This window comes from Trichechus manatus, unplaced genomic scaffold (genome assembly GCF_000243295.1).
Source record: "Trichechus manatus latirostris isolate Lorelei unplaced genomic scaffold, TriManLat1.0 scaffold00056, whole genome shotgun sequence".
Classification (NCBI taxonomy): domain Eukaryota; kingdom Metazoa; phylum Chordata; class Mammalia; order Sirenia; family Trichechidae; genus Trichechus; species Trichechus manatus.
In genome coordinates this window covers 2,960,410-2,983,120 of record NW_004443992.1, presented here as the reverse complement: position 1 = coordinate 2,983,120, position 22,711 = coordinate 2,960,410, and the positions used below count along the sequence as shown (strand labels likewise).

The window sequence follows — 22,711 nt, the reverse complement described above, 5'->3', positions numbered from 1 at the left end:
AGTCCGTTGGGTAAAAAGGCATTGTCCCCATTTAAAATGAAAATACACATGAGAGGGGTGACAAATATTATTAATACTAATAGTTAATTTTTATATCATGCTTAATTATTTACAAAGCAATTACACATAATTGCCTCACTAGAGCATCAAATTAACAGTGTTACTATTATTTTATCTGTCTTACAAATGAGAAAGCAGATTTGCTAAAGTTGAGTGACTTCTCCAAGGCCCACAGCTAAAAAGTGGCAGAGAGTCACAGAATCACCTGCAGCACCAAGCCAAGGTTCTTTTATGCTATTCTTCCAGACCTGTCCTGTAGAAGGTGTGGTATCCGCCTTCAGATGGTCATGTTGTAAGTTTCTGGGGGAATGCCAAGACATTTAAATTAGTTTTCATTTTATTCCCAGAAACCAAAAGGGCATGTATTGAAAGTTAAACATGTAGCCACATATCACAGAGATAAATACTATAGCCCCCAACCCTAACGCCACTATTCACTGGGATAAATGCTAGCTGAGGGCAGATATTGATAGGGATGAAGGGAAAATTCAGTCCCATAGCCTAGGTCACTGATTGGGTAGAGCAAGCCAACATTGAGAATCATGAGTAAGGAGACCTCCAATGATCAATTGTCAGGTGAAAAAAAAGCAAGGTGAAGACAGGTGTGTGTAATGTGACCCATATTATAAAATCACAACTGACGAAACCCCCCTACCATATATGTATGTGGATGTGTTTATATGAATCTATGAACATCAGGAAAGATACGGAATTTTGATAGAATTCTGTGTAAATGAAATACCAAAATGTTTATGTATATGCATAAAAACATATAAATGTTAATAGAGGTTATCTCCAGATAACAAAATTTCAGATAACTTTTACTTTTCTAAATTGGTTGGATTTTTCACAGTAAAAGTAAACTTTATAATCAGAAAAGCTTATTTTTTATTGTGAAAATTAAGAATAGGCATCAGCAAAATGCAATACAGGAAGATTTCTCTGGAAGAAATTTCTAAATGAAGTTACTAGGATTCCCTCCCTGCCCCCATTTAAAATACATTCCAATTGAATGGTACAGTTTCTTTTTTTCTGGGTGTTCTTTTTTTTTTTTTTTTAATTAACTTTGGCACAGGCTAAAAGAAAATGAACACATTCAGTGTCCAGTCTCACAGGCCCATCCACTCAATAGCTTGAGGATTGAAAATTACCTCTTTTCAGTGAGAAGGTTCTACAGAACAATTGATTTCTAACCTCTTGACTTCTTGTTATTCATCTTTGCAGCACAAAAGCTACATCGAATATACAAAGACTCTGCCACTGACCCCATCACCAGAAATCTTTGGAATGAATGCCAATGCAGATATCACTAAGGATCAGTCAGAAACTCAGCTGCTGTTTGATAACATTCTCCTCACCCAGGTGTGTGATCTGTACAGGAATTGGCTCCTGGGGCCTGTAGGGACGCTCTCCAAACTGTGTGTGCCAGCCAGCAGAAGTTCTCATATGCAATTCTGTCAAAGCAGAGAACCATTCTTGAAAAAGAAAAAACACATACACACCTTAAATATGGATTGCAGCATAAAGTACAAGACTATGTTTTGTTTTTTTTAAAATCAGTCTTTTTATTTGAAACAAAGATCTCTTCTTTATCATTATGCTGCTAGCCGTTCCATTTTACCTTTCTTGCATAACCTGTGTCCGAAAACGTGACATATTATGTATGTTCCTTTTCAGTTTCTTTAAAGTGGAAGGAGAATTTCAAAGATATCTCGGAAGAAGTTGGATGACAGAATCTTTCTAGAATTTTACATCTTTTAATTTCCAGTCTTTTACAGTTGGCTATTTCATACCTAACTCGACAGCAACTTTTTTTAATGACTCATCTTTATCAAATATTCCAGAACATTTAACCTAGTTTACATAGAAATAGTTTCTTTCACCCTAATATTTTATGAAATGACGTACTATTCAATTAAAGTATACAATTGCAATCATAAGTACGAAAGGAATAAAAAGGTTTAGGAGAAAAATACAGTTGATTCTTGGTAGACATGCAGCTCCACTAGAGAGAGCATTAAGTACATGGTCGTGGCATAGAGTCCTCTTCAGAGACCCCAGGAGTCAGCGTGCCATGGGCACAAGTCAGTACGTTTGAATGAAAAACATGGTTAATCTAGTATTTCTATTAAGAGATCGTCTCTTGTATTGTTCTCCCTTTAGAAGATGTGCTCGCTTTGGTTTTTAATTTTTTGAAGCAAATTATCCAAATGGCAAGGGTTCCCATAGTTATTTAATGAAATTAAGGATGGATATTCCATTAAGTGTGTTATTCCACTTACTGAATTCTAACTGGTCTTTCTTATTTTTATGGAATCTCAGAGTAATAATGGTAAATGTTAGTGTACTGTATTCTAGCGCTGTTCTAAATGCTTTATGTATATTAAACAATGTAGTGCTTGCAGCAATCCTATAGGTACCAAAACCAAACCCATTGCTATCAAGTCGATTCTGACTCTGTAGGACAGAGTCGAACTGCCCCAGGGTTTCCAAGGAGCAGCTGGTGGTTTTGAACTGCCAGCCTTTTGTTTAGCAGCCAAACACTTAACCACTGGTACCACTAGGGCTCCATCCTGTGAGGTAAGAAAACTGAGGCACAGAAAGATTGGGTAACCCGCCCATGATCAGCTAGTACAATTGGAAGCAGGGACTCAAAGCCAAGCAATCTGCTTTCACAAGTTTGGTTCCAGAATCTGTGTACTTAACCACTAGGCTAAACCATCTCTTTAGATTCTAAAAATGGGATAAGGCATAGAAGACAGGCAGCCAGAGATGCTGAAAAGCTAAAAGAACCAGATTAGGAGGATAATGTGTTGTGCTATCGTTGAGTGAAGTGTCCGTGGAACTCCTAGCTCTGGTCTACTCCAAGATGACATTTTCTAATAGGGCAAAAGGACAAAGACTATTTTTATAACCATTTTGCATTATAGCATTAATAGCACTAAAATCAGTTATTGTCAGGGCATAAAAGTATATGTACAGACATGAATAAATAGATCTTTAGGAAAATTAGAGGCATGTAATACACAATAGTCTGGCAACAGGACCTTTGTAGTGTCTTTTAGTTTTATTTAAACTTGATGGGGTATGCCACATTATAGAATACATAAAACAGTGGGCTCATTCCAACAGAAAATGACTCAGAACCAAATAAATAAGTTTAAATACACAAGGGATATCTTCTCAGTATGTTATTAAGCAACCTCTTTCAACATCCTCAAACTCAGATTGGCAAGTACAATTTTAGTAATGAGTAGACAGTAGGTAGTTCAGTGATTCGAGATTGCGTTTGCCACAATTCAGAGGCAAAGAGACCAGAACTGCAGAGCTTGGAGAGCAAGTTAACAATTGCAAGACTTATACTTCATGTATTAACAAATATATCTTAGAAAAAATAAAAAAAAGATTGGAGTTAAGAATACATGTTACTTTTGCAGAGCTCTTTTGCTTAAGCTTAACCACCAGACTCTATTTTGAATAGGAAAATTGTCTTAAATTTAAATATTATAAAAGTAGAAATGATCTAAGATCTCTGAAAATGTTAAACTCTATGATGACTCCTTGAAAATGAACCCACTTATTTTTATTTGATAAAAGGAAAATAACCCTTAGAAGATTTCAAATGACATTTGTGAAAACTCTTAAGGAAAGGTGATAAAAGGGAACAAGCTAAGTTAAACAACTGCAAATAAATAACATCCTCTTGCCTTTAATTCTCATATCAGTTGGCTATTACTTTCAACTCTCCCACACTATTTATATGATTTTGGTGTGGGAAATGGAATGGGGGGAATGTTTGTGTTACAAAAGTAGTTTTCCTATCTTTTTGAAGGGCTACAGATCTTGGGTTTGGATTTTTAAAGGGCACAGCTCTTGTTAGAAAATAAGAATGTGTTTAGTGTCTTTATAGTATTTAGTATGCACTTCAAAATACAAATGGACAGAAATCAGCGTATGATTCCTTATATACGATAGAAAACATATATTTTACTAATTTGACCCAGATATTCATTATCCTCTGTTTGCTGTGATTTGTTTTATATATTTGATTGCGAACAGAGTACTTTGGGATAATAATAAAGAAGTATTGTATTGGCATACCCCTCCCCCCTTTTTTTTTACTAGCATGTAATTAAAACTAACCAACATTTAAATCTTTTACTGTGAAACTTTACAGATCTTATGCTGGCATGTAGCAGGTAGTGTTGAAAGTCACAGTATAAACTTAAAAGGAATAATCAAGTATTTATAGAATCTAGTTTAGAACTAAACCAGGAAACATAAAATCTGAAAGAAGAACAAACACAATTGCCTAGCACTGGGAAAAGATGAGCACATGCAGCCCGCCCCCACACCACACACACACATTTATTCATTCATTTGTTCTGAGGATTTAAAGGTTTTTCCAGAAAATATAGATTCATTTACACAGTGCCACTATAAACATATAAAACTAAAATAGAAATGAAATTCCCTTCCTTGCTTCCAACATGAATCACTAAAGTCTGCCTTTTCTCCATAACTCTTCTTACTGCTTAGAGGAGATGAGTACTATTTTCTTTGCCCTTGTGGCTCAAGGAGAAAACTATAGCTCTGTTGGTAGCTGGTAGGCACCAGAGTTATTAGCAAATATATTTTGTGTCAAGTTTTCTCAAAGCAAGATCAGATTTCCTTGTTATGGGTTTTAATGCCATCATCATTTAGCCACCGCTCCAACGTCAGTGCTTTTCCTTCCTCAATTTGCAGTCCCTGTTCTTCCTCCTCCACCCAAGCAGCAAAATGCACAGCTTATTTGCTTTCTCCAAACCCTCTTTTGCCTCTGAACACTGTTCATGCCCCTCTTGCTCCTTTCTAATAATTGTTTACTCTTGAAAATCCACCGCCTCCATACCTGTTGTCATCACTCTAATCTTGTGTGGAGGAGGATCATGGATAAAATAGCAGAGCAGTATTTAGTCATATGAGGACTTGAAGCACTTACTGATGAAGATCAAAGACTACAGCCTTCAGTATGGACTACACCTCAACATAAAACAAAAATCCTCACAACTGGACCAATAAGCAACATCATGATAGATAAACGGAGAAAAGATTGAAGTTGTCAAGGATTTCATTTTACTTGGATCTACAATCAACACCATCGGAAGCAGCAGTCAAGAAATCAAATGATGCATTGCGTTAGATGAATCTGCTGCAAAAGACCTTTTTAAAGTGTTAAAAGGCAAAGATGTTACCTTGAAGACTAAGGTGCACCTGACACAAGCGGTGGTGTTTTCAGTCACCTCATATGCATGTGAAAGCTGGATGATGAATAAGAAAGACCTAAGAAGAATTGACACCTTTGAATTATGGTGTTGGCGAAGAATATTGAATATACCAAGGACTGTCAAAAGAACGGACAAATCTGTCCTGGAAGAAGTACAACCAGAATGCTCCTTAGAAGCAAGGATGGCAAGACTACGTCTCATATACTTTGGACATGTTATCAGGCGGGATCAGTCCCTGGAGAAAGACATCATGCTTGGTAAAGTAGAAGGTGAGAAAAAAGAGGAAGATTCTCAACAAGATGGATTGACACAGTGGCTGCAACAATGAGCTCAAGCATAACAATGATTGTCAGGATGGCACAGGACTGGGCAGCGTTTTGATTCTGTTGTACATAGGGTTGCTTTAAGTCAGAACCGACTTGACGGCACCTAACAACAACCTAACAATGTTCAGTCCTATAAAGATTTACCTTAGGGATTTTCCTATTCAATTATTCTTACGCTTTATTAAAGGATTTCTGATTTAGAGTTCGTATTCTTTATAGTCTCGTTCAGCAGGTGCTGGTGCAAAATCATCAGATGAAGTAGTAAATGAGGTGGCTGGTGACATCTTGGGTAAACTTCCAAACAACTTTGATGTTGAGGCTGCAATGAGGAGATACCCAACAACTTACACTCAGAGCATGAACACTGTTCTTGTCCAAGAGATGGGACGGTTCAATAGGCTGCTGAAGACCATAAGAGAGTCGTGCATCAACATTCAAAAGGCGATCAAGGTAAGATGAAATACACCAAAGAAAAATAATTGAATTAAGCATATCATTCATTTATTTAGCATATATATAATGGGCACAGATTCTGTTCTTGGTTCTGGGTTAGAAAAAAATTCTGCCCTTGAGGAGGTTGTAGAATTCTGGGGGTGACAGTTAAAAAAAACAGGTAAATAATAATAAGTAGAGTATGTTAGATGGTGGTAGTTGGTTGGATAGCACGTGTGCTGAGGAGACACAAAATGTTAAAGAATAAGAAAGACAAAACCTCTGCCCTAATGGAGCATACATTTTAGTGAGGGTGACAATTTAAAAAAATAAATAAATATATAATATAATTTTAGTAAGTGATAAGGTCTTTGAATAAATGTAGTAAAATGCCCTGGGTTACTTTTAAAATTAAAAATCTAGTTTACAGTTCTTTAAAAGTAAAATAATAAAAATGAGAAATTATATATAGCAAAATTATTGGATGCAGCTAAAGCTATACACAAGAAAATTTGAAAATAAGTAAATTATTTAGCTCAAGAAACAGGAAAAATAATACCCCATAAATTTAGCACAAGGATGAATACATTTTTAAAAACAAAAACCAGAAATTAGTGGATAGAAAAACAATGTTAGACGTAATCAATAAAACCAACAGATGCTATTATGAAGTGACAAGCCTCTAATCAGAAAATCACATACATATACATTATTGAAAACACAGACATAGAGGAATGTAAGAGAAACATATAAAGAATACTATGAGCAACTGTCAATAAATTTTAAATCTAGAAAGGAAATGTAAAACTGACTAGAATTTTTTTCAAGAAATATGGACATCAGGGAAAAGCTACCTGCAAAGAAGATGCCAAACACAAGACACTTAGCTGTTCTGCAGCTTTTAAAAGATTGAAATTTTCCCAATTTGCTTAGAAATATTAGTATAACCCAGACATCAAAACTCACAGACGAGTTTTATTTATGAATATAAATGTACAGGTCTTGAATAACGGTCTTTGAATGGACTCCATACCATGGCCAAATAAAGTTTGATCCTATAATGCTAGTGTGGTCCAGGATCAGCAAATTCATTCCTGCAAATACAATAAAAGTTAAAAGAAATATAGTCACTTTAATAGATGCCAAAAAAGTAGATAATAAAATTCTGTATTTCTTCCTGATTTAAATAGAAAAAATTTTTAATTTCTTAGTAATCTGTAAATAGCACTACTTACTGATGAAAAAATTTATTGAAAACGAACCTCAAATATCCTTCTCATTAAGGTCAAAAACAATACAAAGATGCCTTTATCATTGCTTTAGGATATATTTCCAGAAATTCTAGCCAACACAATAAGACAATAAAAACAAATCAAAGGAAAAATATAGAGGTAGAGAGAAACTATCATTTACAGCGCATATAGTCATCTACCTAGAAAACCTAAGGGTATAACTATGTATTTTATGACCCAATTTGTGATTTTTTAAAAACTATGGGCATGTGCTCATGGAGAAACTACTAGAACTGATTCGTTAATAAGGTGGCCACATACATTGCCAAAACAATAACTTTCCTGTTTGTTGGGCTTATATTGATTTGAATAAGTACTAATATTTTGAAATTTTTTCTAACCTTCAGTCACAGTTTATATTTCTCCTTTGACAAATTTAAAATCCAATTTTATAAGAGAATGTTGAGGAAGAGGCACAGGGGTATACACATAGTCAACCATTTGAAACAAGTGCTTGGCTTAAAAATGACTTCTGAATGGTGAAGATTAATACATTCATTGACAGCTCTATGTACTCTTTGCTTGTTTATACAGTAGTCCTTTTCTAATATACTCACCTTGCTTCTTTATATGGTAGTCCATTTCTGATATATCCTAACAGATATTTTTCCCTTTTATACACCTAAAAGATATTGGAATATTTATGACCAAAAATAAATCAAAACCTCTGACTTCAGTCAATAGTAAATACCAGTTTTGAATGCTTATTCCTGGGTTAGGCCCTTACCATACATTGAATTGTAAATTTATAAATTATACCACATTTTTATATAATATGAACCAATCTGGAAGAAGTGCAAGACGTTGTTCAGTTTTTATCCAGCTGACTTATAAGTATTGTCAATTTTATCATCTTCTGAAACCAATGGGTTGTCTGAATGATGGATCATTCTGATACAGAGGAGGCCTGGTTGCCAGTCTTAACTTCTCTGTTTTCTTACCCTTGGAGTAATTGTTGAAGGATGTGCTTTTCCTAATCCTCCCCACCCACTCCCAAACAATGACCTGGTAAAACTACATATGATTCAGTACTTGTTTGAAGGAGACACAAGACAAAAGTGACTATTTGGGATAAGACTAATTAGACTTCACAGTTGAATCCAGGGTATTTTATCTTTTCAAAGCAGTTCATATCATTTTCCTAATTTTAAATTATGACCACCCTTTTAAGAAGACAGAAGAGATAAATTACTTGTCCATTTAATAGACAAGTAAACTAAGTAAAAATTAGGCTATGATTTAATAGCTAGTGAGTAGATAATAACCAATACTTGATTATGTATTGATTAAGAAGACTTCCATTAAAATTTGGTTAGATTAAAACTGTTAATGTTTTTCTAAGAAGAGTTAAAAGACTCCATGGCTGACTTGTGGGCTTTATTTTTTATATGACTCAACTTTAGTCACAATTATAAACACAGGATAATTGTGAAGAAGCTGTTTAAGAAAAGGCTGTCCACCATCTATACTTCCATGTTAACCGAAGGTTAAATGTATTTCAGGGCCTTGTAGTGATGTCTACAGAGCTTGAAGAAGTGGTTAGCAGCATTCTGAATGTAAAAATTCCAGGAATGTGGATGGGTAAATCCTACCCAAGCCTTAAACCACTTGGCAGCTATGTCAATGACTTCCTTGCAAGATTAAAATTCTTGCAGGTGAGTCCATCCAAACCATCATGTATTGTTGAGTTTCTTGTGGTTTCATTTCTTCATCAGTATGGCTAGTGTGATGAGTATTACTCTTTAGTTTTTCTGTGCATCCCAAGCACAAATGATCATATATACATATTGCATATAATCTACATAACTGTTCCACTGACCTGTCGAAATACTATTGTAGGGGATGGAATCTCTGAAAGCTTCTTTAAGAGCAGCTGTTCATGCTTACTGAAGTAAAACATTCAAATCAATGACATTTGAAGAGAGAAAACAACAACTATGTTGATTTTTGCTTTAAATATTTGGCATTAAAGCAGATCCCTAAAGCAGTGTATGTTAGAAAGCCAGGCAAGCTTGTAGTGAGGAACATTATTTCTTCCTTGTCCAACAGTCTTCTAGGTCATGAAATCACTAGATTGCTGGTTCAGCCTAAGACAGTAATGACCTCAATGGCTAATCGTCTTGGAAATGTTGAGTGGGCAGAAGCCTATCTCCTAATTATCTGGTAATACTGGTGCTTAACTGTGTTACTCTTAACAATTATATCCCTTAGAAGTATCGATTAATTTCCTAGAGACTATACATAATATATCAAAAACTGCCGATGAAGAAATTTCTACGGGATGAAAATGACTAAACATACGAACTTGCTTTTCGTAACACAGGTTCTCTGTTGGACTAGAGCCTCTGTTGGACTACAATACTATTAAGGAATTAAGATTGTTCTTAAAAGATGAAGGCTCTACCTATGGGAAAAGTTTGGGACTGTAATAGGGAAAAGCTTTTCAAATTCATATCCTCAGAACTGACTTCTGTAATTTACTATTTTGCTTACATCTGTATTCACCTAGCTCATGATTAGAATCTGTTATGTGAACAGAGAATCAGGGTATCTTGGTATTTATAAAGACCTTAAACTCTCACTACCCTGTTTCTTCTGGGTGTTCCTTGTACACTGTTGTGTTTCTATATGTTAGATTTCAGTGTATTTTAGTGAAGTAGGAGGAAAAAACTTCCACAGAAATGGTCTATTGGGTACTAATGACTAATTAGAGAGGGAAAAAGTAAAAAAAAATAATTTTCTGTCTAGACTTTATCAGGATCTCTTGTTCTATTCAACTGTATAACATGATATAACGTAAAACAATGGACATTAGATGCTCAATAAAGTATGGAGCTTTTCTGAAGGACCATTGGGCATGTATAAAACACACATCTAAATCTGCAATCATGCACATAGTGATTCCCAAGCTGGTGTGATAGATATGAAATTGAAGCCAGAACAAGCTCTGAATATGCTACTTATTTTTAAACCTTGAGATTATAGATTATTATTCCTCAGAATGTTAGCTCATTTATTAGTTTACCTAAAAGATAATAAAGGGAGTGTCTAGTCAAATTTAGGACACTTCTGTTTTAAAACTATAGCAATGGTACGAGGTTGGCCCTCCTCCAGTCTTCTGGCTTTCTGGCTTCTTCTTCACGCAAGCCTTTCTGACCGGTGCCCAGCAGAACTATGCCAGGAAATACACCATTCCCATTGATCTGCTTGGATTTGACTATGAAGTGATGGAAGACAAAGAATATAAGACTCCTCCTGAAGATGGTAAGTGCAGTGACAGCATGAGGTGACTCATACCTGGGCACAAAACAAAAACTTAACTTTATTATTTTTTTTTTTACTTTTTGCAGCTGTTAAAAATGTAATCATCATTATGTAACTTATCCTCAAGTAGTTGAGAAAAAAAAAATGGAGGGAAAGAGAGAGAAAGCACGATACAGCATGAGTGCACAAATGATAAAGCAAATGGGGATAAAATGATAATAACAGGTGAATCTGGATAAAGGGTATACGGATGTCCCTTGTACTGTTGGATTTTTGCAAAATTTTCTAAGTTTGAAATTATTTCTAATAAAAAGTTTAAAAGAAAGTAATCATCAAATTAACAATACATGGGATAATCAACCATAATCTTATGTTGGCCTTAAGGAATCAAGATGGTACAATATTAGAAAGAAGAAGTTTTCCCTGGTAATTGGAAGAGCACACTTTTATAGACTCCTAAAATAGGTATCCCTTCTATACATCATTCCAAAGCTTAATAAAGTTAATAGCTAATAGGAGCATTTGTTTTTCAATTAAAAGATTGATTATGAGGAGATTTGTCTTTTTTTCTTAACTGATTAGTTGCCTTTTCAATACTTTGTGTCTATAGTGATCCTTTATTTAAAATTTAGAGGACAGGAACACTATTTTAAAAAAATATAATTTCAAGAGTGCTCTACATTTCCTGAATTAAGCCAAAATGGTGCTGTCTTTTTTAAAAAAATGACATTAATCCTAAATGACTTATTGTGTACTGCTTTAACTAATGTGTCAAAGATAATTGTACTTCCTTACTCATCAGTTTACTGGCTCACTCTATACCAGACACTGGGAATATCAACAGTGACCAATTAACCAGGATCTCGGCCCTCAACTAATTTGTATTCTTGTGGGACATACTATTAGGTATGTAGTCACAACAGAGTAATGATAATCACATTATTCTGCCAAATGATCTTACTTTACATTGATCATCTCAGATCTCAAGGGGATTTGCAACACTATCAGGCAGTCCTACAACTATTTCTTAGGAAATTGGCTTCCCCACTCTCAAAACAACCACTGTTGCCTCTTTTCCCCTTCGCTCCACCCCCACATCTCACCTCATCCTTCACTGAAAAAATAAAAAGCTATCAGAACACTTACCACCATCAAATCCATAAATCTGTCAACATCTGTGCTCTCTGATAGTTTATCCCATTTTCTTTTTTCTTCTCAAAGGCTTTGCTTTTTCAGTTGTGCCCTCCTTTCCAGGATCAACAATACTGGATAATTCCTATCAGCATTCAACATGCTCTAGAATTTTTAATCTTAAAACAAGTCAGCAATCCCAATTGTCTTAGTATCCATATCCCCTTAGTCTCTGTCCTGTATCTCTGTTCCCCTTTATAACCAAATTTCTCAAAATAATTGTCTTTACATGCTTTCTCCAGGTTCTAACTTCTTGTTTCCTGTCTGCCGTTTATCTTCTCCAGTCAACTGATGCCGTTCTTGTCAGAGTTAACTAATGATTTTCATGTTGACAAATCATATGAACTGTCTTCTGACTTCATCTTAACATCTTAGCAGTTTTCACCAATTGAAAACTTCCTCTTTTTAGAGACATTCTTTTTTCTCTGCTTCTAGGACATCACCCTCTCCTGACTAGAATTCTAGACTAGAATCTAGAATTCTGCTTTAGCCTCATATCTTGTCTCCTGTCTTAGTCATCTGGTCTGCTATAACAGAAATACCACGAGTGGATGGCTTTAACAAAGAGAAGTTTATTTCCTCACAGTAAAGTAGGCTAAAAGTCCAAATTCAGGGCATCAGCTCCGGGGGAAGGCTTTTTCTCTCTGTCGGCCTTCTTATCAATCTTCCCTTGGACTAGGAGCTTCTCCACACAGGGACTCCTGGTCCAAGAACGTGCTCTGCTCCCAGCACCGCTTTCTTGGTGGTATGAGGTCCCCATTCTCTGCTTGCTTCCCTTTCTTTTTATCTCTTGTAAGACAAAAGGTGGTGCAGACCACATCCCAGGGAAACTCCCTTTACATTGGATCAGATATGTGACCTTAGTAAGTGTGTTACAATCTCACCCTAATCCTCTTTAACATAAAATTACAATCACAAAATGGAGGACAGTCACACAATACTGGGAATCATGGCCCAGCCAAATTGATAACACATTTTTTGGGGGACATAATTCAATCCATGACACTCCCTACTTGTGTCATTACCCATTTATAATCCTTAAGTTATACAGCAGCCACAGAAACAGATCGTGTCACCTTTTAGCCCCCACTGGAAATTCAAATGACTAATGAAGACATTTTTCCCATTGTAATTAAAATAAAATCCAGACTCCTGCCATGACTATGAGGCCAAGCGTGTTCTGGCCACTGCCTGCCTGGACAGCCTCATAATGGACAACCTCATCATGTGCCACTCTCTCCCCTACTCTGGTCACACTGACCTGCTGACAGTTCCTAGAATGTTTCAAGCTCTTTCCTCTTTGAGATCTTTGTACATGCTGTTCTTAAACCCAGACTCAGCATAGTGAGCACTTCTCATCCTTCAGGTCTCAGCTGAAAGTACAGTTCATCAGAAAGACCCTCCATGAACATTCTATCTACTCCACCTCATTACTCTCTCTTGCAACACTGCATTAACGTCAAAGCTTTAGTCACTGTCTGCAATTATTTTGTTTCCTTCTTTATTGTCTGTCTTCTCACTACATGCAAATACCAAGAGGGCAGTGACCTTGCCTGTCTTCACCCTTCTTCCTTCAGTGTCTATCAGTGTCTGGCACATAATAGGTCCTCAAATACTGCTGTCGAAATTCCAAACATTCTGCTGCATGAGCCCACAACAAATTCATAGTATCTCACCCAACATTTGAAGGAGCCCTGATGGCACAGTGGTTAAAGCACTTGGCTGCTAACTGGAAGGTTGGAGGTTCAAACCCACCACCTGCTCCACGGGAGAAAGATGTGGCAATGTGTTTCTGTAAAGATTGACAGCCTTGGAAACCCTATGGGGCAGTTCTACTCTGCCCTATAGGCCTGCTATGAGTCGGAATCGACTCAATGGCAGTGGGTTTGTTTTTTTTGATTAACCAACATTTTAAACTACCTTTTACTACAATTTTCTTTAATATTTAATTCTAGCAGTCTTATTGTAGAAACACGTTTAAGAACAATAAATGCTTGGGGAAAAAGATCATTGAGACAAGAATATCTTAAAACCTAATCATTTTTTATTCCAGCCATAGATGTCTAACCCATCGTTAATCTGGTCATTTATTCAGAATTCCTTTATTCTTAACACACTCAGAATGGGTATATTGTTGCTTGCCTGAGGGAATTTAACATCTTCCTGCTAAATTGTTTAGTTAATGTTTCCTTAATTTTATAGGCCCTTAAAAAAATAGCTTCTCTATAATGTATCACTATATTTCATGCCTAAAAGGTACCCATGAACAGAAGTTTGAGACCCTGCCCTCATAAAATTCAAAATATAGTGAGTTAGCCTAGCAACATACCAAGAAGGAAGAATAACTGTGTTCAAACCTGGGCTTCAAACTGGTTCTTTCTTGTTCGAACCCCTGCTGAGAATTTGAATTTCTACCCCAGATATACTGAATCAGAACCTACATTTTAACAAGATCCCTAGGTGATTCTTATGTATAAAAAATTTTGAGAACAACTGCTCTACTAGTGGTTCTTAGAGGTGGTCCCTAACCAGCAGCATCAGCATCACCTGGAAACTTGTTAGAAATGCGAATTCTCAGCAGGGGTTCAAACCACCTGTTGGAAGTGCTGGTTCAAACTAAATTTGTGAGAATAGGGAAAAGGGGTGTTCAACGTGGGGATAGGCAAATAAAGAGGAAGTGCATGGACACATACTGCAGAGTCACTCTGTGCCACTGCTGGGTTCTAGAAACTGCCTTTTACATTTAATCCTCAAAAATAACCCTATGCCGCAAGTAGTAGTATTGCCCCCATTATACAAGAGTGGAAACTAAGGCTTTGTTGTTGTTGTTAGGTGCCCTCGAGTCAGTTCCAGAACAAAACACTGCCCAGACCTGTGCCATCCTCACAGTCATTGCTATGTTTGAACCCATTGTTGCAGCCACCGTGTCAATCCATCTCATTGAGGGTCTTCTTCTTTTTCACTGACCCTGTACTTAACCAAGCATGATGTCCTTCTCCAGGGATCCTGATAACATGTTCAAAGTACATGAGATGAAGTCTCACCATCATCGCTTCTAAGGAGCATTCTGGCTGTACGTTTTCCAAGATAGATTTGTTCATTCTTCTGGAAGTCCGTGGTATTTTGGCAACACCGTAATTCAAAGGCATCAATCTTTCTTTGATCTGTTTTGGATTTGTTTTATAGGCCTGTCTAATCTTTGGCTTAAGGGTGAACCTCAGAGACTTCAGTAATGAGTTAAAAGCCTATCCAGGGGCCATACTCTCGAGGTTTCTCCAGTCTCTGTCAGACCAGTAAGTCTGGTCTTTTTTCATGAGTTAGAATTTTGTTCTCCATTTTTCTCCAGCTCTCTCCAGGACTGTCTGTTGTGATCCCTGTCAGAGCAGTTGCTGGTGGTAGCCGGGCACCATCTATTTGTGCTGGACTCAGTCTGATGGAGGCTGTGGTAGTTGTGGTCCATTAGTCCTTTGGACTAATCTTTCCTTTGTGTCTTTGGTTTTCTTCATTCTCCCTTCCTTCAGACGAGGTGGGACCAGTGGAGTATCTTAGATGGCTGCTTGTGGGCTTTTAAGACCCCAGATGCTACTCACCAAAGTAGGATGTAGAACATTTTCTTTATAAACTATGTTATGTCAATTGAGCTAGATGTCCCCCGAGACCATGGTCCCCAGCCCTCAGCTGAGTAATTTGGTTCCTCAGGGAGTTTGGATGTGTCTATGAAGCTTCCTTGACCTTGTCTTGGTCAAGTTGTCCTGACTTCCCCAGTATTGTGTACTGTCTTACCTTTCACCAAATTTACCACGTATCTATTGTCTATTTAGTGTTTTTCCCTCCTGTCCTCTCCCCTCCCCTCCCTGGTAACCATCAAAGATTGTTTCTTTCTGTGTGTAAACCTTTTCATGAGTCTTTATAATAGTGGTCTCCTACAGTATTTGTCCTTTTGTGATTGACTTATTTCACCGAGCATAATGCCCTCCAGACTCATCCATGTTGTGAGATGTTTCGCAGATTCATCATTGTTCTTTATTGCTGCGTAGTATTCCATTGTGTGTATGTACCATAGTTTATCCATTCATCTGTTGATGGGCACTTAGGTTGTTTCCATCTTTCTGCTATTGTGAATAATACTGTAATGAACCTGGGTGTGCATATGTCTATTTTTGTGATGGCTCTTACTTCTCTAGGATATATTCCTAGGAGTGGGATTGCTGGATTGTGTGGTATTTCTATTTCTAGCCTTTTAAGGAAGCACCATATCGTTTTCCAAAATGGTTGTACCATTTTACATTCCCACCAGCAGTGTATAAGAGAGTTCCAAACTCCCCACAGCCTCTCCAACATTTGATATCGTTTGATTTCTTGACTGCTGCTTCCATGGGCATTGATTGTGGATCCAGGTAAAATGAAATCCTTGACAACTTCAGTATTTTCTCCATTTATCATAATGTTGCTTATTGGTCCAGTTGTGAGGATTTTTTTCTTTGTTATGTAATCCATACTGAAAGCTGTAGTCTTTGATCTTCATCAGTTAAGTGCTTCAAGTCCTCTTTGCTTTCAGCAAGCAAAGTTGTGTCATCTGCATATTGCAGGTTGTTAATGAGTCTTCCTCCAATCCTGATACTGTGTTCTTCTTCTTAATAACTTGTCCAAGTTCTCATAGCTAGTTACTGGCTAGCAACTAGGACATCTGACTCTCAAGCCTGCAAGCTTAACTGCTTTCCCTATGGCCTCCTGAGTGTTTTGATAGGAGTAGAAGTTTGAACACATCGTCACATTTCCCAAGTAAAGTTTTCTTGGAGAAGCTATGGCTAATTCGTAAGTATTTAACTCAGATGCAAGAATGTGCTTTTTTTTTTTTCCTAATATCATTGTGACAAAAGACAGAAGATGGCATTTGATTGAAATTCAAGTAGTACTGACGCTGTTCCTCAGTTATATGTTTCTGAAATTAGCTAAAAGATTGAATTATAAAAGGCATTGCCTAAAGTTGGTAAACTAGCTAATGCCCAAGCTCAAACTGTTGAATTGCCAATCATTATACATTGAACCTAGACATTGTACATGGTAGTTGATATTTCTTTTTACAATGATTTACTAATTTAACTGAAAACTGCTCTTATTAAAGAAGGTCAGATATTAAACATCCAAAATTATCTTGAAAACAGTAGAGCAGGTATATCGCTCAATTTATCTAAAGATCAATAAAGACTATTTAGTGTTACAAGATCATACAGTAAAGAGGATTTTATTTAGCCATCAGCTAAATAAACCATCTTATTGAATACTAAAGTGCCAGCCCAGGCTTGATTTATAGTAACTGATAGATATTAAGCTGACGGGTATTAGCTAAATCATGTGTTTTATTATTTTGTACAAACATACACACACATTTTCACTGATAAACACACATATCCACAAATTAAAAAAAAAAAAAAAAGTGTTGTCGTCGAGTCGATTTCGACTCTTAGTGACCCTATAGAACAGAATAGAACTACAGTTAGGTTTCCAGGGAGCAGCTTGTGGATTTGTACTGCCAACCTTTTGGTTAGCAACTGTAGCTCTTAACCACTGCACCACCAGAGCTCCGCAAATTAGCCTTTGTCATTCCAGTTTTTTCCTTCCTATTTAGCTGGTAACTAGAAAGAAAATGAGAATCCGTGGAATGATTTGGAGAAATGGGGGTTTTCCAAAGGAACCATTTTCTCATGAGACCCTAATGGGAAGGAAATAGATTCCACTTGAGAACAGCTTGGGCTAGAACCACAGGTTCTTTCTTTCCGATCTCTACCCCTCCACCAGTCTCTCTCCTTTGTACACACTTTAGTGTGTGCCTGTTTCTGCGTGCTGGGCTCATAAGGACGACAGCCTCATTTAGCTAATATTAAATTAACGCTTAATGGAGAAGGACATTTTGAAGGTTGCCACGCCACGGTAAGTTTATGTATTACGTACTTGGCAGCCTACATTCTAGATCTATTTGCCTAAGATTCCTCCTATCTGAATTACTAGGTACTACTGGGTGACTCCTAGTCATCAATTGAGAACCCTACACAGTGAGAAGGGGAGCAGAAAGAGTGAACAAGAGAGGGATATCCCACGGATGGCAAATGGAGTGATTCACAGAGTTGGAGTGGCTGTGAATGAGGACCTAGTTAACATCTACCTAACATTTTGTATCTTGGGTTTCCTAAAAGGCACTTAACTGACCATGAGAAATAAAAAATGTATTTGAATATCCCCATCATATTTCCTGTAATATTGTCAGGTTGGAGGGAACTTTCATCCCTATCTCCACTTTTCTACATGTTGAATGGACTCTTCTGTTTACTCTCATGCCATTCTCTTTCTTCCCAAACAAAGAATAGATAATCTGATTGCTTAGAGCCAGAGATTTACTGGGCTATACTTATAAGCAAGTGGGACTAGGGTATTAAACGTCATTGCTCAGAATGGTAAATCCTTGAGGTTCTGTTGGACCTGTCTATAGGTTCTCCTCTATTTCCTCTGTTCCCATCTGTTATTGGGACTGGTCTGTAGGCCTTAGGACTGCCTGGAGGGGTCAGAATGTGCTCCGAAGACCCATCTCTCCTTCAGGTGGCCCACCAATCACATTGTCCAAGGTTCAAAGTGTACTTTCTAATTTAGCTTTATCAGCGTTACACTGTGGCATATATTGGGCAAGCGCTTTGCCAATTAATAAAACTGATATTTTATCCCAACCTATTCTATCATTTAAAACCCAGAGGAGAGAAAGCATAATCGTCCCTCCAACTTGCATTACTGGTCTATCTACATGTGGCTATTTAAATTTAACTTTAATTAAAATTAAATAAAAGTAAATATTCAGTACCTCGGTCACCCTAGCCCAGTTTCAAGTCCTCAATAGTCACAGGTAGCTAGTCGCTACCATATTGGGCAGTGCAGATGTAGAGCATTTCCATTATTGCAGAAAGTCCTGTCAGACATCAATGCTCCAGCAGACGTTAATACTTGATATGCTACTTTAGAATATGCTTTTACTTGTGTTAGCTGATTTGATTCTAACAACTCTACCAAGTAGACAAAACAGGCATTCATGTATCACAAATCTCTATCAGGCCCTGAGATTAGATGAATTGCTCAGTTGCACAAATTAGGAACTAAAACTTGGGTCTTCCTGCTCGCCATATTGCTTCCCTTCACATCTGTGCAAAGCTGTAATGAATATTTTCATGTGCAGACACCAATATTCAATGCATGAGACTTTACACAAATGTATAGCTAGAGAAAGTAACCTGCATTTCATGAATTTCCTAATCCATGTTGATCTTCAGCTGTTACTGTGTGACATTACTTTCTAAGGAAGTTCATCCTTCTGTCCTCCCATTACACAGACTAAGGAGAGGTCTTGGCAGTGATGGTAAATTCTAAGAGGAGGGGAGATTTAATTCTCATGACGTTAGAGATCCACAGAATGCTATTTTATGCATATGCTGCCTAGTAGCCACTGGGATCCCTATAATTATTTTTTTTTTTTCTTGCAGCTTTCATGGCCTCTGACAACATATTATAATCATTGGCAAGTCTGATACAGTGCTCAAATTGAGGACTTCCCACAGGCTAACTTAAAATTTCTTAAATCTTTTGTCTTCCATTTAGTTTTAGAAGCAACCCCTAATTTTACCATTGCATGAATTCACTAGGCAAAGTACAGATGTTCTTGAAATATGGCCCTTAAAACAAAGCACTCAGGAAAAGATACTCTCGATCATTAGCCATCACAGAGATGCAAATCAAAACCATGATGATACCAAACACCTTGCGGGACCATGTTGCTGAGGCTGAGGGCTAGGGACCATGGTCTCGGGGGACATTAAGGTCAATTGGCATAATGTAGTTCATAAAGAAAATGATCTACATTCTACTTTGGTGAATAGCGTCTGGGGTCTTAAAAGCTTGTGGGCGGCCATCTAAGATACAACTATTGGTCTCATCCCATCTGGAGCAAAGGAGAATGAAGAAAACCAAAGACTCAAGGAAGCAATTAGTCCAAAGGACTAACGGACCACATGAACCACAGCCACCACTAGCCTGAGACCAGAACTAGATGGTGTCTGGCTACCACCACCGACCGCTCTGGCTGGGATCACAACAGAGGGTCCCAGACAGAGCGGAGAGAAATGTAGAACAAAATTCAAATTCACAAAAAAGACCAGACTTACTATCTGACTGAGACTGGAGGAACCCCTAAGACTACGGCCCACGGACACCTTTCTAACTCAGAACTGAAGCCACTCCCAAGGTTCACCTTTTAGTTAACTATTAGACAGGTCTATAAAACAGTAACACACGTGAGGAACATGCTCCTTAGAACAGTCAAGTATACAATACAAAGTGGGTAACACCTGCCCAAAATCAGAGGCGGCGGCAGGAAGGGGTAGGAAAATTGGACAAACAGGAAACGCGGAACCCGGGGTGAAAAGGGGGAGAGTGCTGACACGTTACAATCAATGTCACGAAACAATGTGTATAAATTATTGAATGGAAAGCTAATTTGCTCTGTAGACTTTCACCTGAAGCACAATAAAATGTTGCAAAAAAACCCAAACCAAGACAAAAACCAAAGCACTCAGAACAATTGCTTTCGTTTTAGAACAAGCCTTAGGCTGCTAGCCTCTTATCATCTGCCTTTGTTCACATGTAGGAATTTTAGATTCAGATCTCAAATCAGTATGGATATTGAAGTGTTGTATCAATGTTTCTTTTACAACAGGTGTTTTCATTCATGGATTGTTTCTGGATGGCGCTTCCTGGAATAGAAAGATCAAGAAACTTGCAGAATCCCATCCCAAAATTCTTTATGATACAGTGCCTGTGGTTAGTATTTTCTAATAATATATACATAGGGTTGAGGGAAGCTATAGTACACAAACACACACGTTCCATGTATATACGTAATTGACCTAAAGATGTGAAACTTAAAGATAGAAAGATTTCCTATATGAAAATCATCTGCCTAAAAAGTTACTTTTTCTAGGCACCTATCTTCAGCATGGGCAGATTGAATTATATAAATATAATTTAAGTTTCCACCTGTTAAACTCCATCATGAGAAAAATGGCTGCACGTTTTCACTCAGTTTGAAAGGTAGGTCTGGGATGGTGTGATAAAATACAGGCTATGGGATTTACATGAGTTGTTTGGGGGCTGTGGAAGCAGCTCAAAGACAGGCAAAATTCCTTCAGAGCAGCTGTAACAGGTACAGTGAGGGGCCAGGTGATTGCCAGTTGGGAGAAACCTACTACACATACTAAGATACTGTGAGCAGAAGTTTCAAATCTAAGACCTAAATTGAAAGTCACAAGGGCAAATGTTTGCAATTGCAGGAGTTTGGGATTGGGTAATTTTTCATGTGGGAACTTACAGTGAGTGGCAGCAAGCAATTGTTTATAAATGCGTAATGATTCTTCTGAATAAGTCCACTAGTAAGAAAAAAAAAAAATCTCATTAGGAAAATCCATTCTTAGGTTGAGATACATCCAATTTGCGAGTGTTGAGTCCTTTTCTTGTAGCTGTTTATCTGTAAAACGGCTTTGTGGATCCTCCTATGATAAAGACTCTGGATTCTACAATTATGTGGGGACATACAGACCATCTTTATTTGCTCCTTCAGTTTGTTTTGACCTGAGAAATTTAAAAGATGGCTCTGAACAATTGGCTGTCAAACTATCACCTCAAAGATCGCTACTATTACTACAGGAAAAGTAAACTGAATTAAATTCTAAAACAAAGCATTATATTCCATCTTTATGGTTAAAGAGTTGTTCTTTATTCAGAGATCAACTTCCCTCAAAATTCACCCATTTTTGAGATTAGGTGAGGCTCACAAATGAGTTGTACACTTAACATTCTAGGATCTTGGCTAATGACTCTAAAAAGAATATGGCTTAATGGACAAAGGAATGTCCAATTAAATGTCCAGTTAAACAGATAGCACTAATCTACATATTTCCTTTAAAATAGTTGCTTAAAATGGAGGTGGAGTAGGGTGGGGAGTGAAATCTAGTTATATAGCCATTGATAAAAACGCCTTCAGAATTTTTGGGATTGGCCATCAATTTATAAAGCACATACTTTTTAGTAACAATGGCGGCAGTTCTGTCCTTTGACAGTATATCTGACTTTTTTGTTGTTGTTTTAAGTACCATAAGTCATTCCCAGATAAGTATGGTGGCGGTGATGAACAGCTGGGTAATCAGTTTCCTGATAGAGCAGGTGAGAGTGACATAGACTTCTTTTCTCATTTAGTTTCCAAACCAGTTCTGAAAAAAAAAAGATCTGAGCAATGGCAGCACTGCTAAAAGAAATAAAATTTGGGCCACGATATTAACAGACAATTTAACCAATCTTACTCTGATGATATATGAGGCTCAAATGTATGTTAAATATAACAGCCTTGGTTTAAGAGGTTTTGAACATTTTCTTCCAGATGTGGCTAAAGCCCTGTAAGAGGTTAGATATACCAAAACGACCAAGTTATGTTGCTCCATTGTATAAGACAAGTGAGCGGAGAGGAACATTATCCACCACTGGCCATTCTACAAATTTTGTGATCGCCATGACTCTTCCCTCTGACCAACCCAAGGAGCACTGGATTGGACGGGGTGTAGCACTGTTATGTCAACTTAATTCATAATGTCATTTCCCTGTTCCTATTTCTTATTAGATGGTTGAGTAGAAAGTATATTCTACTTTTTAAACAATTTTTTGCTTTAATTCAATTTGACTAGTTATACTTAATTATGAATTTATTTATGTGGAAATGCAGCCTAAATTTTCAATGATTCATACTTCAGTGTAAGTATATGTTCTGAAATAAAGACTAAAGAAAACACACTGG

The 22,711-nt window shown here is 37.2% G+C and overlaps 1 protein-coding gene across 1 annotated transcript in view; it reads left to right on the top strand.

The window, feature by feature from the left end:
• DNAH7 (dynein axonemal heavy chain 7) overlaps positions 1-22,711 on the top strand; it is a 270,960-nt gene extending 248,249 nt beyond the window's left edge. The window contains exons 60-65 of the mRNA XM_004378290.1: positions 1,285-1,422; positions 5,873-6,103; positions 8,880-9,032; positions 10,464-10,641; positions 20,585-20,688; positions 22,301-22,711. Coding sequence (XP_004378347.1) covers positions 1,285-1,422; positions 5,873-6,103; positions 8,880-9,032; positions 10,464-10,641; positions 20,585-20,688; positions 22,301-22,507 — 1,011 coding nt within the window. The 3' untranslated portion in view covers positions 22,508-22,711. The remainder of the gene's footprint in view (positions 1-1,284; positions 1,423-5,872; positions 6,104-8,879; positions 9,033-10,463; positions 10,642-20,584; positions 20,689-22,300) is intronic.